Source organism: Onychomys torridus, chromosome 5 (genome assembly GCF_903995425.1).
Source record: "Onychomys torridus chromosome 5, mOncTor1.1, whole genome shotgun sequence".
Classification (NCBI taxonomy): Eukaryota; Metazoa; Chordata; class Mammalia; order Rodentia; family Cricetidae; genus Onychomys; species Onychomys torridus.
In genome coordinates, this window is record NC_050447.1 from 22,075,551 (window position 1) to 22,091,581 (window position 16,031).

General features: G+C 44.7%; 2 protein-coding genes and 1 non-coding gene across 5 annotated transcripts in view; 2 read left to right on the top strand and 1 right to left on the bottom strand.

The window, feature by feature from the left end:
* Nucleotides 1-14,361, bottom strand: part of Psme3ip1 (proteasome activator subunit 3 interacting protein 1) — a 31,109-nt gene extending 16,748 nt beyond the window's left edge. The window contains exons 1-4 of one of the 3 annotated variants that reach the window (XM_036188780.1): nt 14,142-14,361; nt 1,774-1,857; nt 1,234-1,371; nt 469-567 (exon numbers count right to left, since the gene is read on the bottom strand). In XM_036188780.1, the coding sequence (XP_036044673.1) occupies nt 469-567; nt 1,234-1,360 (226 nt within the window). In that variant the 5' untranslated portion in view covers nt 1,361-1,371; nt 1,774-1,857; nt 14,142-14,361. Of the gene's footprint in view, nt 1-468; nt 568-1,233; nt 1,372-1,773; nt 1,858-13,837; nt 14,057-14,137 lie in introns of those variants that run through there. The other 2 variants (XM_036188779.1, XM_036188781.1) reach the window with 2 other exon arrangements.
* Nucleotides 1,440-1,513, top strand: Trnad-auc. The gene has a single exon. It is a non-coding gene; the product is annotated as a tRNA-Asp (tRNA).
* A 233-nt stretch (nt 14,362-14,594) lies between the features above and the next one.
* Nucleotides 14,595-16,031, top strand: part of Rspry1 (ring finger and SPRY domain containing 1) — a 51,415-nt gene continuing 49,978 nt past the window's right edge. Inside the window, exon 1 of the mRNA XM_036188161.1 lies at nt 14,595-15,082. The gene's annotated coding sequence lies outside the window, so the exon portion shown is untranslated. The remainder of the gene's footprint in view (nt 15,083-16,031) is intronic.

A 16,031-nucleotide genomic window follows, 5' to 3' on the forward strand; every position in this document is an offset into this window, starting at 1 on the left:
CATGTAGTCTTGGTGTGTGTCACACGTGCCATGGCACATCCATGAAGGCCAGGGGACAGCCCTTGGGAGTCAATTCTCTCCTTCAACTGTGGGATCCAGGGATCAACACACAGTGTCAGCCTGCACTTGTACCCACTGAGCCACACTGCTAGCCTTTCTCCTTTTGAAATAAGCAGCAGATTCTTCAGGCAATTAAAAGAAAGAATTGTTAAGCACCATGGCTTTTTTATAAATAGCATAAAGTCAAAGCATTTCTCCCATTACCAGATATTAGCACAGAATTCAAATGGTATCTTAAGCTCTAAGTAAAAATGTCCAATGAGGCTTAGAAGGTCTTTCTTCCACCGGACTAGCTTCTGGAGGCTGGACAATTAAGATAATTCTATTGCTAGTAATGAAGACAGTTTCATGAGGCCAAAGTACATCCCAGGCCAGTGAGTCTCTCACAGGTGACTTCCCGAGGCTTACTGAATTTGAACTGCTCCTCATACTCCTGCTGCTTCCTGTCTTTCTGTTCCTGTAGCCGCTCATACAGAGACCGGGGGTCATAAGCCTCCTCTGGACATTCTGAAAAGAAGATGAGATAAAGCAGACACTGAATTGAGGTTGTTTTATATTACTTTGGAATCACAAAGAGTTGGATAAATAGTTACGTCTCTATATGGTTGAGGGTGAAAATATCAAAAAGAGCATCAAGTCTCTACTTTCCCTTCGTATCTCAGTCAGAAAGGGGCAGGTGGTTTTCAAAGGCAACTATTAATGTCACATTGCTAACTGGATGAGCAGCCAGTCCAAACCTCAGTTCAAACTGTGCCTCCCCCTGTAACAATGGATGAGATGAGCAGAATCTCCTGGAAGACACTGTGGTGGAAAGAAGAGGCAAATATGGAGTACTCTGGTTCTACTATGGAGCCTTCAGATAGGCGACCGCACCCCGTGAGCTCAGTCCTTAAACTGTAGCAAGGACAATTAGCACCTTCTTGGCAGGATTTTCCTAGGATTAAAGAGTTAAATGAGGGGCTAGAGAGTTAGTTCAGTAGTTAAGAGCACTGGCTGTTTTTCCAGAGGACCCGGGTTCAATTCCTAGCACTCACATGGCAGCTCACAGCTGTAACTCCAGTTTCAGGAAATCTGACACCTTCAAAGAGATGTACATGCAGGTACAACACCAACGCACATACAAACAGACAAAGAAATCATTAGGAAAATGTTGATAACTGAGTGTCTATGTACCTTGTGGGTCTTCGGGTTTTCGAACTTTCTCCCACTCTTCTTGCCTCCGTTTGCGCCTCTCATCTAGTTCCGCCTCGGACACAAACCTCTTTTTGATGACAAGGTTACCATCATCCCCTCCATCCATATTGGACTAGTCTACAGGAAAGAAAAAAAAAATCTACAACTTTTTGAAGAACTACAATTCAAATTCTGAAAAGAAGGGCTGGGGATGTAGCTCAGTTGGTAGGGTGCTTGCCTATCATGCAGGAGGCCCTGGGCTCAATCCCCAGCACCTCATGTGCCAAGTGGAGCCTTCCAGGTGGAGGCTATCCTGGCTCATCAGTAAACATGTTTTCCAGTCAGTGAGAGGTTCTGGAATCACTCTTCTGACACGGTGTTCCACAGTATGTCACACTGAAGGTATCTCTGTCCTGCCACTCTAGACAACTGGGCCTCTGGCCGCCACTTGTTCTCAGCTGTCTCCTGCTCTCTAGCGGTGGCATCTGCCACTGCACCTTCTTTCAGCAACTATTCAAGAGCATGACACTCTTGATTTACCTGTTCTTGCTTCCAAAGCAGATTCTAATGGAGAATCCCAGGGAGTCCAGTCCAGTGTGCACAGCAGGGAGGGAGGTGACAGACCTAGGTACACAAAACACAGGAGTGAGACCACAGGAGCCAGCTGGCCCGACCTTCAGCTCAGCACTCTCTGCTATTAACCAGCTGCTGCTGTCTGTCCTGCCCTTCCTCCCGGTGGCAGGGGCCACATCTGTGCCACCAGGACTCTGACTTCAGGCCTTGCTTTCTTTTCTCTTTTTCAAGATAAGGTTTCTCCGTGTAGCTCAGGCTGTCCTGGAACTCGCTCTGTAGACCAGGCTGGCCTCAAACTCAGAGATCCACCTGCCTCTGCCTCCAGAGTGCTGGGATTAAAGGCGTGCGCCACCAAATGGGCAACTGGAGATCTTTTTCGCTCCTGCAACCCAAGCCCTTTAAGCAAATGCTGATGTGGAAGATATTAAACCTCCTTTCCACTCATTCTTTCCTGAACCCTTCAGAGAAGCCGGGAGAAGGAAATACAGATAGGAAAGTCTATTTCCTTCTCAAAGTCAACATTCCGGAGCTGGGGATATAGCTCAGTGGATAGCACTAGCCTAGCATGCGCAAGCCTTGGGTTGCCGGCTTTTTTTCTTTTTTTCTGAAGAATTATGGAATTAATCATCTACTCTGACATGTTTTATCTACAGCATTACTAGAGACACAAACTCAACTCAATGTCTATTCCAAGATGACCTTTGACAACCCAAATAATATCATTAGAAAATAAGTCTTGCTGGGCGGTGGTAGTGGTGCTTGCCTTTAATCCCAGCACTCGGGAGGCAGAGGCAGGTGGATCTCTGTGAGTTCGAGGCCAACTTGGGCTACCAAGCGAGTTCCAGGAAAGGCACCAAGCTACACAGAGAAACCCTGTCTCAAAATAATAATAATAAAAAAAATAATAATAATAATAAAAATAAATAAAATAACTAAAAAGTCTGGGGCTAAAGAGAGGACTCAGTGATTAAGAGCACTGACTGCTCTTCCAGAGGTTCAGGGTTCGATTCCCAGTCTCTACATTTTGGTTTACAACTGTCTGTAATATTAGGCCCAGAGGATCTGACATCTTTTTGTGGCTTCTTTGGCATATATGTGGGACACAGACATATATGTACACAAAACAACCATACACATAAAATAATAACACTTTTGAAGCTTTTACCATGTGTTATATATTTCTGATGTGCATTAACCCAGAGCCTATGAGAGATACTCTATAGATGAAGCTGAAGCCCGAGTTCAGTCACTGTTCAAAGCATCCACGTAGCATGGTAGAGTTGAGAATCAAATGCAAGTCTGACATCTAATTTTCATACCCTCAGCTAGATGTGGTGGCATATGACTGTAATCCCAACACTCAAGAAGACTGAGGCAGGAGGATCCTGAGTTTAAGAAATACACAGCAAGTTAAGGCCAGCCTGAGTTATAAAATGACATCCTGTCTCAAAAAAAAAAAAAAAAATCATATTCTTACCTACTTCATCACCTTAAACAAAGACATGGCTGGACATGGTGACCAATACCTGTAATGTCAGCACTCAGACAGAGGTAGGGCAGAAAGATGGGCTAGAGGTGATATCTACTACACAGTGAGGCCTTGTTTCAAAAGCTAAGGGCTGGTGTCTTACTATTCTATTGCTGTGGAAAACACTATGATCAAGGCAGCTGGTAGAAGAAGGTTGTGATTTGGGGTACAGGGCTCCTGAGGGTTAGAGCCCATGAACATCGGGGCAGGGAGCATGGTAACAGGCAGGCAGGCACTGTGCTAAGGCAGTAGCTAGAGACCTTGCATCTTGATCCACAGCACAAGGCAGAAGGAGAGCTACCTAGGAATGGAGAGGGGCTTTTAAAACCTCAAAGTTCACCCCCAGTGACACACCTCCTAATCTTTCCCAAACGGTTCTACCTACTGGGGACCAAACATTCAAATATATGAGCCTCTGGAAACCATTCCCATTCAAACCACCAGCTGGGAATGTAGCTCAGTGTACTGGACTCTAGGTTCATTCTTCAGCGCAGAGAGAGACACATGAGAAAGAAGGGCATGTCAATTTTAGCTATTTTTCTATATCGAATGTTTTTGTTTAGTAAAGATAAACAACAGAATCTGGGCAATAAACCCAAACATTCAGAAGAACAAGAGAAATCATCTTAGCTTGAATCCTACTGTGGAGGTGTAGTTCGATGTAAAAAAAAAAAAAAAAAAAAAAAGGAGAATTGTGAAAATTCCTAGAAAGAAAACTAAGTCAGCCGGGAGCAGCTTTTACCCCCATCTGGCCCACAATGGACCTTTCCTGATGTGGCAGCACTGAATGCCTCCAGCCAGATGCTTAGAAAAAAGCAGGACAACCCTATCTCTGTGACTTTGCAAAAATCCCTCAAGCTCTTTGGAGCAATTTCTTAGGAAACTGGAGCCAACAGTTTACAAAATGTTCCCAGCAGAGAATGTGCACTATGCAGGTGCTGGTGGAAACTCACTTCCCCCTGCTTCCCCATTCCTACCGTTTGCTGTAGCTCTCCCTTCCCACCCTGTATTAGCTAGCTGTCTGCTTCCCTCCCCTACTCCTATTTCCTAGTGAATAACTCCCAACAGGACAGGTCCTAACAGCCTCTCTCTCTACCTGGCATCAGAATCCATCACACAACAAAGAGAGAAGCAACAATTCCTATTTCAGACCCTCAAGATGGGCCACTGTACACCCTTTCCAGGCAGCCAACTACCTCTCAACCTTACAGCTCTTGCTCTGAAATCTCTATTCTATGAATTTCACATACAAATTTAGTCCACTGAGATGAATCTTTTCCAATAGGACAATGTTTCAATTATACGAAGATAACTCCTACTCTCCTCTTAACTTGCTACTTTTCCAAGGCAAACATCCAGTATTTTAATCCTACAAGATGGACAGAAACGTCTTTCACAGCAGTGAACTTGCCTGGCCTGATGGCACATGTATAACTATAATCCTGGCACTTGAGGTAGATACAGGAGGATCCAAAGTTCTAGGCTGGCCTAACATATATGAGAAAACCTCAAAAACCAGGCCAGCCTAATGCCTCAGAGAGTAAACTTGTCTGCTGCTGCCAAGCCTGATAACCTGAGTTCAATTCCCAGAATCCACACAGTGGAAGGAAAAATGGACTCCTGAAAGCAGTCCTCTCGACTCCACATATGAGTGTGTGTACACAGACACACATTTAAAAAGTAATGATGAATGAGTAGCAAATTCTGTATATTCTGTAGAATATTCATAAAATTTCTCCAAATATGTTCAGCTAGTTCAAGGCTCACAATCTTCTTTCACAGTCAATAGTTACAACCATGTTGGTCGGATGTGATGGCTCACACCTGCAATCCCAGCGCTAGGGAGGCTGGAGCAGGCAGATCACAAGTTCTAGGTTTCAATACAAATAAATAATACTGCAGGGCAAGCGAGCTTAATTTTAGACAGCTTTCAATATAACCTACTTAATTTCGACCACTCATCAGCAAGTACCTTCTGTTGTGCTCTTATTAAAGTGGCACAGGCAATGATAAAGACCATGGACTCTGCCAGGGTAAGAACTTGGTATGACACTGAGCCAGTCACTTAATTCTTCTGAGCCTTGATGTCCTTATCACCAGGTCCCACTCACCAAAGGTGACCAAGACAGCACAGTACAACATGAAGTCTTTGTGTGAGAAAACAAGACAATTCACACAAAGCACCTGACACAGTGTTTGGCACATTTCAAGATGCTTTGAAAGGCTTCCCGTTACCATAAAGAACTATGGGCATGGTACAGTAGTGAGAGAAACTGTGTGTACTCAAGAATGGGAAGAAATCAATCATAAACAAATATGACCTTGAAGTGGAAAATCAGACTGAGGAGTTAGAAAACACATGTAACCTTAATGTGCACATATCTAATTCTCTCTACATGTAAGCTGGTAATTCTACTATTTGTCCAACACTGGACTAGACTTTATGAAGTACACAAAAGGTCAACCATCTTGCATTTAAACTAATATGCTACATAATAAACCACCAAAGTGAACAGTACAAGCAGAATTGAGAACTGCTGGACACACATGGATGGATGGTTTCCCAGGCTCAAGCCTTGGACATGCACCTACATTCTTTCTCATTCTTTATACCTTTATAGCCTGCCTGCCACCTAGTTCTGCTGTTTTTACCTCATAATGACCTCTCCTTAATCTACTCTATTCCTGTTGTGGAGGTGGGCCCTTCCTTTCTAACTCTTTCCGGGCTCCATCTTGCATGGACTACTTTACAGGTGTTCCACAGGTACTTTCTATCCTAGCCCCCCTTCAATTCATTCTTCCCATTATCATCTAACGGTCCTTCTAAAAAGTAAGCCTGCCTGTTACTGTCTGCTTAAAATGCCAGTTTACCATCACCACCAACCCATACACAACAGCATGGAAATCAAGATGCTAAATGACATTGCCACAAACACCTCTTGTGGGTGAAATTACTTTGGAGTGGAAAACACTCTATCAGAGCAAAGTCCATTTTCATTTGTGTGATCCCCAACTGTCTCACTCCCCCAACTTCCTAATTTAATTTACAATAATCCCTCCACATATGGCACTGCAGAGCCATGCTGCACATCTTGCAATCTGTCTCGCTTCTCCGCACTTTGCCCAGGCTATTGCCTCTACCTTGCTTCATCTTTGAATGTCTCTGCTCAGACTCAGAACGAAGGTCCCACCTCTAAGCCTCCCATGTCCTTGTAGAGTAGTGGATGCATATTTCTTTCCTGTATCCCTATTATATAACTAAAAACTCTAGATAGCACCCATTAACTATGCTTTACCACTGCTAAATGTTGCAACAGCTCTTTACCCACACTGCCTATCAGTGGAGCATATATCATGTATACAATAAGTATTTACTAAATAAACCAACCACTAGGCGGTAAAGAACTGAGCAGGGAAAAATGAATTCGCCGACTATTCCCAAATACTGTCCAATGTTAGGTTAGGCAACAGTGGTCATTAGTCAAGGACTTAATGCAGTTTCAGGCTCTCAAGGAATTCTGTTCAAATATCAGCCAACTTTGGGCAACAGGAAACACACAACCAAAGTTGAAACAACTTTGTTACACAATTGAAACCATCTTTCAAAAAAATAACTCTAACGATCTTTCTTTTTCACTCAGTGTTTCTCAACCTGTGGGTTATGACCCCTTTAACAAAATTTTACCTCCAAAAATATTTACATTATAATTCCTAACAGTAGCAAAATTACAGTTACAAAGTAGTAACAAAAATAATTTTATAGTTGGAGATCACCAGAACTTGAGGAGCTGTATTAAAGGGCCACAGCATTAGGAAGGTTGAGAACCACTGAAACTGACTGAAAACACTTGGATTGGGCCCCCAGGGAGCTGGCTTAGTGGGTAAGAGAGCTTGCTATGCAAGCCTGATGACCTGAGCATGATTCTTGGCATTCAGATGGAAAAAAACCAGAGTTGTCCTCTGACATCTGCATGCACTCAATGCATCTGCACCCTCACACCCACACCTCTCTCTCCACAATTAATTGGCAATATTCAAAGTTGTTTTTTTTTTAATTAAAAACTTGCATTGAGAGATGGACCTTTTTCTTCAGAGCCCACTAATTGTTTATTCTGCAGAATAGAAGTGGCCCGTACCCACAATGTACTGACCCTCTTCTCAGCTACAGAATTTAGGGATTTAGATGGTATTGACTGCTGATTCTCACAAGTTATACTTTCTCCTTTTTGTTTGCTAAAATAAATAAAGATGAAATACAAGCAGACAAAGAGCCCAGGATCATGGAGAGCTAACTATCGAGATCAACATAGGAACGACACAGAGGATTCACAGTGGAGGTTTATTTTGTTGAAACTTTTGTGTTCAATTTTAGGAAGACTAAATAAACCAGGTGTGGTAGGGCACACCTTTGATGCCAGCAAGCACTCAGGAGGCAGAGGCAGAAGGATCTCTGTGAGTTCCAGGTTAGCCTTGTCTACATGATGAATTCTAGGACAGTGAAGGCGATCCAGTAAGACTGTGACTCAAGGGGGAGAGGGAGGGAGGGAGGAACGGAGGGAGGGAGAGAGAGAGGCTGATTGAATAAGGTCAACGTTCCTTTACTGTAGATGTAACTGTCTTGTTAAATATGAAACACAGAGCCAATTGCAGAGTTAAAAGCCAAGAGGTAGAGCAATAGCTGAGAGCTGAAAACCTCACCCTTCACTGCTGCACTGTCTTTCCTCTCTGCCTGAGCTATTCTGTGGGGCGTTTACCCACTAACCCCACACTTTACTTAACCAGTTTTTATTTTTCAAGGTAATTGAAGTTCAACTATGAAACCAAATATTCTTTTTCTGTAGTGCTGATCAAACCTAGAGCAATTTACAAGCTGCTGAACTACATACCCAGCCCAACATTATTTTTAAAAGGAATAGTCAATGTTCTTCAATACAAATTTTGTAGAAAACCAAAATTACTTTATTTAAACTTTTAAAAGTTTAGAAGATTGAAATGTGTGAGGCCAACTTGGTTTGTTATATAGTAAGACTTCTATCTCCAAAAACAGCCATGGCTTACAAATTTGTTTAACAGCCAAAAAACAAAGATGCTTCAAGGCAGAGTAACTGTTACACACTGCACTACTGTGTTTCTACTGCAGACCGTATTTCATTTCCAGGCTGGTGAGACAAAATAGGTGGGATCTGAAATAGCATAGTCTGCAAATTCTAAAATACACAACTTACAAAGTAATTGCTATCCTAGAACCGAAAAATTACTCCACTTAAGAGTGTCATGATACAAGTTAATGAGATTTGTTTTCCTATGGAATTGACTTTTGTGATGCAGACTAAGTTTACATCAGGCTGGCCACTATATCCTTCTAAAATTAGACCCTACATGTAGAAACACACTCAGGGATTCAGATTTCTATGTAATAAGGCTTTAGTTAGGGTAGCATAGATAAGCCAACTCATTTTCTTCTATCAGTTGACTGCTTTCCAATATTTTTATGGAAAAAATTATTAATATGTAAGTCTTCCTGTATTTCAAAACATAAAGGAGATGGAGAGATGTCTCAGTAGTTGAGAGCATTTGCTGTGCAGTCTGAGGACCACCACAGTTTGGGTCCCATCTTTCAAGTAACAAGCCACGAATCAGGCATACTTCTATAAGCCAAGCTATGACAGGGTGGAGACACGAGGCTAGCTCAGACTTACTGGCTTGCAACCAATCCGCAACCACCGAAGTCCTAGGTTCAGAGGGAGGCTCTGCCTCAAAGGATTAGACGAGAGTAACAGACGATACCCAGCACCCTCTTGCACCCTTCACGTTCATAGATGGGCAAGTATGAAGGTACAAGCAAGTATGCACGCACACGTGCTTGTAAACACACACACACACACACACACACACACACACACACACACACACACGCATGCACGCATGCACCTAGATTATTTTTCTTTTTTTAAAAGAAAAACAAGATGGAATTAAGAGCAAATTAGCCCTGCTAGATAGTCCAACTGAACTTCCACAGAGACTACTTTCTGGCCAGAAGACACTTCTACCAAGCAATAGTAATTTAGATCAAGCCAACTTCTCCTTATTATAAAACTTCTTTAGAGAATGACAATTACTTAACAAAGAATTCTGCTAATACTTCTTACCAGATAAAAGCAACCAGTGGGCAAAGTAACATCAATCTTTCAACACTGAAGCTCATTAATAATATACCATAGTAGCAAGAGATCTAATGAATCAAAATATTACAGCATAAGCGTTTTCTTATATTTTTGGTTGTGAGCCTAGCCTTTAACGGCTGAGCCATCTCTCCAGCCCCAGCACAAGCATTTTAATCTATATTAAGATGTGTATTATAAGCCAGGCGGTGGTGGCGCACGCCTTTAATCCCAGCACTCGGGAGGCAGGCGGATCTCTAGGCGAGTTCCAGGAAAGGCACAAAGCTGCACAAAGAAATCCTGTGGGGGTGGGGGGCTGTGTATTATAAAGGGCAGTTTGTAATACATTTTGAGGCATCAAAGAAACATGAAATTGTATGTCAAATATTTAATGTATTTATACACACACACAAAGCAAAAATCTTTCCACAGCACAAGGTCGTAATCTCTTCTTATATACATTGAATTCATCTCTTTACACTAAAAGAAAAAGGGAAACTAATTTAAATATTCGCTCCTTTACTGGTGCTCAGCTCTATACTTCACACTCTAACTCTCAGAATATAAACAATCCCTTCACTGTGTGGGATTCTCATTTGACTTGTGTTTTGCTACATAACGTGAAAAGCGAGTGAAAGGCAACGACTTCATCAGGAATTCAGGGAAATCAAAGCAGCAGTATCTTTGGTCCTCTCACCCGACTCGCAGCCCCGCAAACTGGGAAGACACAACTGCATTACAGTTTTTCAGCATTAGTCTTCAACGTGGTGCCTTTCTGAGAATTGTTCAAGGGGAGCTTTTTTCTAAACTATTTTGGTGTCTAGGTTGCCTTTAGACCCAACCCACACACCAAATTCTACTCCATCTTCTGCACACCCATCCTTAACACTACAATCAAACTGGAAAAAAGGAATTGGCCTGTGTAATACTAGTGGCAAAAGGCTAACCAAGCCAGCTTTTAAAAGTTGTTTTATGTTTTGGTTTGGTTTTTCTGAGACAGATTCTCACTAGTGATATTGGCTGGCTTGGAACTTGATCAACAGACCAGAGTGGCTTCAAAGTCAGAGAGTCCCCTACCTGTAAATAACGGCCCACCACTCTCCAGCCAAGACAGTTTTTTTCCAAGGCAAATCTTCTCAAGGCACAGTGCTAGATACTAAATAGGCGCATACAGTCAATGCAATATTGTAATGACTATGGCACACAAGCAATTTAAGGAAAAGCAGGCCACAGTTAATGCTATCGGATTAGAAGCTAAGCACTAAATATCCCCTCTGCCCCCTCTGGTTTTTTGAGACAGGATTTCTCCTTGTAGCCCTGGCTGTCCTAGAACTCTCTCTGTAGACCAGGATGGCCTCGAACTCAGAGATCCACCTGCCTCTGCCTCCCAAGTGCTGGGATCAAAGGTGTGTGCCACCAAGCCCAGTTTAAGCACTAAGCTCTTTCAAGAAAACTAGAATAAGGCACCAGAGAAGTCTAATTCTTATAGCTGCTGTGACACTGCAGTGAAAATATGGGACATTTTATGTAGAAACATATTTCACTTAATAGTACTGTAAATCACAAACTTCAAATTCCAATATGAAAACCAAGGGGTGAGAGGTTTTCATCTCTGGATAACTTGTCCTCTACTTTTATGCTTCAACAGCTGAAAATGTAATAATAATAATATTAATAATAATATTATGGGCTGAAAGATGGCTCAGTGACGAAATGGTAGCCAAGCAAGCATAAAAATCTCAGTTTGAAGCTCCAGAACACACATAAACACGGGACACTGTAGTTCAGGCCCGCAATCCCAGTGTGCCTTCCTGGACACAGAAGGCAGACACAGAAAAATCCCCAGAAGCCGTGGGCCAGCTGGCCAGATAAAGGCAGTGGTAAACAACTAGAGCCCCTGTCTCAAACAAGATGGAAGTCAGGGTTAGGAGAGATGGCTCAGCAGTTAAGAGAGTGTACTGTTTTCTCACAGCATGAGTTCAGTTCCAGGTACAATACAGGCTCACCATTGCTGTAACCAGGGGATCTGGTGCCCTCTTCTGGCTTCCTCATGCACCTGTACACACATGGTATATATACACATACATAAACACACACACACACACACACACACACACACACACACAATCTAAAATAAATCTTAGAATAAAAATAAAAAGTAGAAAGACCAATATCCAAAGTTGTCCTCTGATACAACATGCAATGTGGTGTGTAAATCTACACGTACACACATACAAATATATGTACATACATATCAAACACATCACATTCAAAAGTAAACAAAATAGTTAAATAAAAGCCAAAAAGATGGCAAAGACTTTGGACAAAATCTAGAAGGTGGAAACCAGAAATTAAACCCAAGGTTCAAGTAGATTTGTTTCAATCTGAGCATTTCTCTGACCTCAACGTTCTCTCTAGGAGTACTATGAGGAGGCCACAGAACAGGCAAAGCCTGCTCACAGGCTGTGTTGACAATCATTTCCCTCCCCATCTTAATCTGGTACCCAAAGAACTATACCTTGAAAGGAAAGGGAAATAGGAAAGAAAACAGCAAGAGAAACAGATCCACAGGAATTAAATACATGGATCACACAAATATGCTTACGATGTTTAAAATAAAAATCAAACCTTGAAATTAGTAGCAAAAAAATATGAAACATTCTTTAAAGTGACAAAAGAAAACAAAAACTTCAGGAACTAAAAAACGGCAACAACTGAATTTAAGATGTCAGTGTTTAAGAGGGTCACAGTGCTGCATTCATTTATTCCCAGCAGGGGGGAGGCAAAGGCAGATGGATCTCTATGAGTTCCTGGCCAGCTTGATTTATATAGCCAGTTCCAGGACAGCCTGGACTAAATAGGGAGACCATATTTCAAAAAATGAAAGCAAACAAATAAACAAAACAAAAAAGATAACTGTGTAGGAAAAGAAGAGAATTAATGAAGAAATTACCCAGTCTGGAGGGAGGATGAGGCAGAAATCTTGAATTCTAGGCCAGCATGTGCCACAGAGCAAGACTCTGTCTCAAAAAAAAAAAAAAAAAAAAAAAGGCAAACAAACAAAAACAGCCTAACAGGGATATAGGGTGAAAACATCTATGGAAGTCAGTAAAGAAAGAGCCAGGAAGAAGCAATATAGCAAATATAAGTGACTAGAATAAATCCCTATTTCAAAGTCAAAAGGCTACTTAACACTGCCAAATGTAGTAGCATGCACCTGTAATTTCAACACTTGACAGAAAAAAATCAGGAGCTCAAGGTCATCTTTCCATACATATCAAACCCAAGGCCAGCCTGACTACATGACCATCTAAAAACACAATCAAAAAAAGTCATATACTAAGACAACTGAAAGAAAACAACTCATAGTTTGAAGCATTATACCTGAAAACACAAAACAAAGGCAAAACACTCCTAAAATCACTGATCATTTAAGAAAGTGATCATTTAAGAATGAAGACAAAGCTGGGCAGTGGTGGCACACGCCTTTAATCCCAGCATTCGGGAGGCAGAGCCAGGCGGATCTCTGTGAGTTCGAGGCCAGCCTGGGCTACAGAGCTAGTCCAGGACAGGCTCCAAAGCTACAGAGAAACCCTGTCTCGAAAAACCAGAATTTCCTCTTAAAGGCATTAAGACTTCAACTTCAAAAGAATTGGGCCGTCCTACTTCCAAACCCTTAGGCATTATTCACAGCTCATCTTAGGATCTAATTCAAACACAAAAGCTGCCTTTATTTCAACTCAATTCCTCCTATCAAGGAGAGCTTTACAGATTCCTTTCAATTATTTCAGAAGCAGTGCCCTCCAAACCATTTTGTTTGTTCGTTTATCCTGCTTTGTTTTCTGACGGAGTCTTGCTATGTCGGCCAGGCTGGTCTCCAACTGACCACCTCCCAAACCCCTAGCCTCCATGGACCTAGGATTTCAGTATCACCATAGTGAGATCCTCCAAATCATTTTATGGCTCTCTGGGGACACATCAATAAATCAATTAACTTAACCAAGGAAACCTGTCTCACAGGTTTACACACAAGAAGTCGCCGTAAATCCTAAACATCAGGTTCGTATCAGCCTTTCGGGTTCTAGACTTAAAACCAATCAGACTACCTAAGAGGTGAGGTACAAGATCTGTATTTTCAAATGTTTTCCTCTAAGAAACACTTCTATGAACAATAGGTCTCCTCTCCCCTCGACGTGGGTGGACCGTCCTAGGAGCACCAGCTCTTGAATATGTGTTTCCCACCCCGCAACTCCACTCGGGGCTTCAACGATTCTCACTCGCACATGCCACGTTTTCTAAGGAGCGTGGAGCTGCTCCGAGTGGGACAGAGGCGGCGGCTTACTTGAGGCCTGGATGGCTCCAGCTGGCAGAAAAGTGCTGAAGGCAGCAAGAGGCCTGGCGAGCAGGAAAGGGTCGGAACCTCCCACCGCGACCCACACGCCGTCCCGCGGGCTGCCGCGGCTCCGCTCAGGGTGGCCACTGCAAACTCCCAGCCCAGGAGACTCAGGACACAGGGCACGGGCAAGGACGCGGACCGAAGACAAGCCTGGGCCCTAACCCTAACACCGGCCGTAGTTCACCCTCGCCTCGGCCAAGAAGAGACCTGGTTTCGCCTCCCGGCGCGGACCCGGGCCGCACTCACCTACCAAAGCGCGGGAGGCTCGCCTCGCTCCGGCGCCTAACCCAAACCGCTGCCGCCGCCGCCGCCGCCAAGGCCACTCGCTCTTAAAAAAATAGCAAAGACAGACAGAAAGGGCAACGGCTTAACGCAAGCGAGCAGACTTTGCATTTGTATTCCTTTTGACCCTTCGGGGCTTCCTGTACCTCACCGCCACAACACATTTCCACCCCGCTTCCGGCGGCATAGCCCAATCAACAGCTCTCTCCCTCCCCGAGCGCCTCGTGGAAATCCGGTGCTCCAACACCGGATGGAGAGATCTGATTGGGCCATTCACCCTTCGGCAAGGGGATTAGCCAGTTCATTCCAGGGTGGCGGGCCGAACCGCGGGGTCACGTGATTCCGCCCTTGAACGGTGATTGGCTGCCGGAGAGAGAGGGCTTGCCACTGAGGAAGGGGCGTTTCCTAGGGGACCGAGGGAGGGCCCGGGCGGTGCGAAGCGGGGGTGGGCCCTGCGCGTAATGGCAGTGCCGTGTCCTCGCGTCCATCTTTACCGCTCTCTTGGACCTGTCACAAAGGAGTCGCGCCGCTGCCGCTGTCCCCTCCCTCCGGTGGGCCCGGGAGCTAGTGAAAGTCAGTGCCACAGCCCAGCCTCGCTGCTCTGGGGAGCCCCTTGGGGACGTGGCCGGGGAGGGAGCCTCCGGGCTAGGGACGTCTGTGAGGGAAGGGAACAGCCGCTAGAGCCTGGGTCGGAGAGACCGGACTGGGGCCGCGGCCGGCTCCGGCCAGGGGTCTGGGAGAGGCTGGCGCTGGGCAGAGCCTGGGAAGCAGCCGGAACGTTCTCCTCCGAGGCCCGCGCTGGAGGCGCCTGAAGCGGTTCCTGGAAGAGGGTGTTCCCCTTTGGGGGATCTTGACCGGAGGAGGTCCTGGGGTCACCCTCCCGAGGAGACTGCGGCTAACTGGGCCCAGGTGAGAGGCAGGTACCCCCTGGGGAGGCTCCCGGTGTGGAGGAACGCTCGCCCAGGCTGCTCGGAGCAGAAGGGGTCGCGGGGCGCACGCCGTGGGCAAGGGTTCCTTTTGGGGAGTTTGCGTTTCAGTGGGAAGCAGACTTCCCCTGGGGAGGTCTGGTGGTGCCGTGGGGTGGAGAGTTGTGCATGGTGGAGAGAGGTTGTGGAGAGTTCTGTGCCGTAAAGAGAGGCTGGAGGCGGGAGCCCAGACCTAGCGGATTCTCCTCCTCTCGAGGCCTGAGCTAAAAATTGGGTAAAACCCTGGGGAGGGAAGATTTCTGGGCAGCTCTTTGCATTGGAAAGCCTGAGTTCGGGATAGTAAGCGGAAACGGGAATTGCCAGGGTTCTTCCCTCTCTCTGGAGATTGACCAGGTGTCCTAGACAAGGATTCTGCTGCCTCTGGGCTCAGCGCCAGAGTGGGACGCGGGAGTCGGCCCACCAGCACCCCCTGCGAACCTCCAAATTTGGCATTACTTCCTGCCTGCTGTCTGCCTCGCTTTCCCTGTTCTTACAGGAGACCTGGGTAGAGCTGCTGGGCTGAAAACGCTGAGATTCTTGTGTAGATGTCCGAGTGAGGCTGCGTCCCCTGGAGTGTTGTACTTTGAACTTTTAAAAGTTGGCAGTGTCTGTTATGGCCCGAGTAGCGTCCTGCAGTCTCCCAGGCCCCTCACTTAACATCTGCTTGTCCTTGGTTGAAATGACTTAACATCCTCAATAATCAACGCAATGTGTGAAAGTAAGGTAGTGTAATGGATTGGTGTTGGGAAATAAAGGGTTTTCTAGCCTGTAAAACAGTTGGTGTAAGAGATTAGCATAATAAATACAGGTGTTGATTATCTATAGCTCTGAGAACCACACCTTACTGAGTGCTTCAAGGGTTCCAGCTTCTTAGGTGATGTTACACTCTAAAC